At 34.2% G+C, this 1,463-nt stretch overlaps 1 protein-coding gene across 1 annotated transcript; it reads right to left on the bottom strand.

The window, feature by feature from the left end:
- Window positions 1–131: 131 nt before the first annotated feature.
- LOC111383879 (probable magnesium transporter NIPA6) lies at window positions 132–1,457 on the bottom strand. Its single transcript, XM_023008061.1, has 3 exons — window positions 1,265–1,457; window positions 1,066–1,183; window positions 132–599 (listed from the first exon to the last, which is right to left on the bottom strand). Exons 1-3 carry the CDS (start codon window positions 1,307–1,309, stop codon window positions 475–477), a joined length of 288 nt encoding a protein of 95 aa, XP_022863829.1. The 5' UTR covers window positions 1,310–1,457; the 3' UTR covers window positions 132–474.
- Window positions 1,458–1,463: the final 6 nt, after the last annotated feature.

The following is a 1,463-nucleotide window of genomic DNA, read 5'->3' as shown; positions in this document are numbered from 1 at the left end:
TTACCATTCAATCTACTTCACCACCATGCCAAAAGTGAATATTGAATCAGTTGAAGCATATTGAAGCAAACATGGCGTAAGATAATACTTTTGACAATCACAATAAAACATTTTTTTCTTTTCATCTTTCGTAAGAGTAGCAATTCTAAACATTTCTGTGCCATAATTTATAGAAACAAATACAATGTGGTTCTACCTTTGGAGTAGATTCAAAAACAAATTAATATCATACAATAGTGCATACTGATACTCTCCAGCCTGGGATGTGAAAAAATAATCACCCTTATATTTCAGTAAAAATAATAAAACCAATTGCCATCGATAAGTACCCCGACCTATCCTTAAAAAGCAAATTTGGCAATAAACAGACTAGAAACTCCTACACTGATCAACCTAAAGTTCATGATAAAAAATCTTGGAAGACTATATTTAGAAGATAGCTTCGAGTGACAAGATTGTCCAAGTTCCGTTACCTTACTTGAAATGATCTTGCCGAATAATTCCCACAAATTCAGGTTGTAATTCATCGTTGTCTTTTTGTTTCCATATTTCGCCATTTGCATAGACCCGCCATGATATTTGAGGTGGTGCTGAATAATCTGCAAGATACCAGAAGATTTTTGGTAGTCAACTCCATGCTCAAGTGATTTGATTTGCAGAGCATTATAGCAGTACAAAAACAACAATGAGAGAGGATGGCGTATAGGATATTGAACTCCTAAATTCATGCCACCATATCAATAGACAAAAATGAAAAGACGGAAAATCAGAAAAAAATTGGAGGATCAGTTTTTTCAAATGAAATAAGAGCATGTTTGACTAAGCCTAAAAAATAGTGCTTAAGAAAGTAACTTAGTAACTTTTATGCTTAGCCAAACACATCTAACTTTAAAAGAAGTAAAATCAAGCTGACAATTTGAGACAGAAGAGCTCAGTACTCCCTCCATAAAAATTACATCATTCGGTATAAGCTAGTTGCAAAATCATTGAAAAGTAGAAGATCCAAGAACGAACGAAATAGATGTTACATTGTATATTCGTACACAAATGAACATGTGGACATACCTGCACCCGCTGTCTTTTCTGGATCTCTTGTACTGTGCAAAACCATGGTACCCGAAAGTACAGTAATAAATCCACAGAAAACCGAAACAATGTTGCTAGCACTCTGACCAACCCAATCCTATAGTTTCATACAGATTAGAGTTTAACAAAAATAGCAACACTTTCAACATTGTTGCAAGACAATAACATTCTTAGATACCTTGAACATTATGGCACTGGCAAAAATTGTAAGCGACGTGAACATGGCATAATAGATTGGCGAAACTACAGCGGTGTTAAATGTGTCCAAAGCCTGGAAATAAAAGAAATGATAATTTAATTGACTTCAAATTCAATTCAGAATTTTGAAACCACCAAAAGAACACAAACAACACAAGTATGATTTACTGCACCAAGAA

The sequence above is a fragment of the Olea europaea genome, unplaced genomic scaffold (assembly GCF_002742605.1).
Source record: "Olea europaea var. sylvestris unplaced genomic scaffold, O_europaea_v1 scaffold27847, whole genome shotgun sequence".
In the NCBI taxonomy this organism is placed as follows: Eukaryota; Viridiplantae; Streptophyta; class Magnoliopsida; order Lamiales; family Oleaceae; genus Olea; species Olea europaea.
This window is presented reverse-complemented; position numbering and strand designations above follow the sequence as displayed.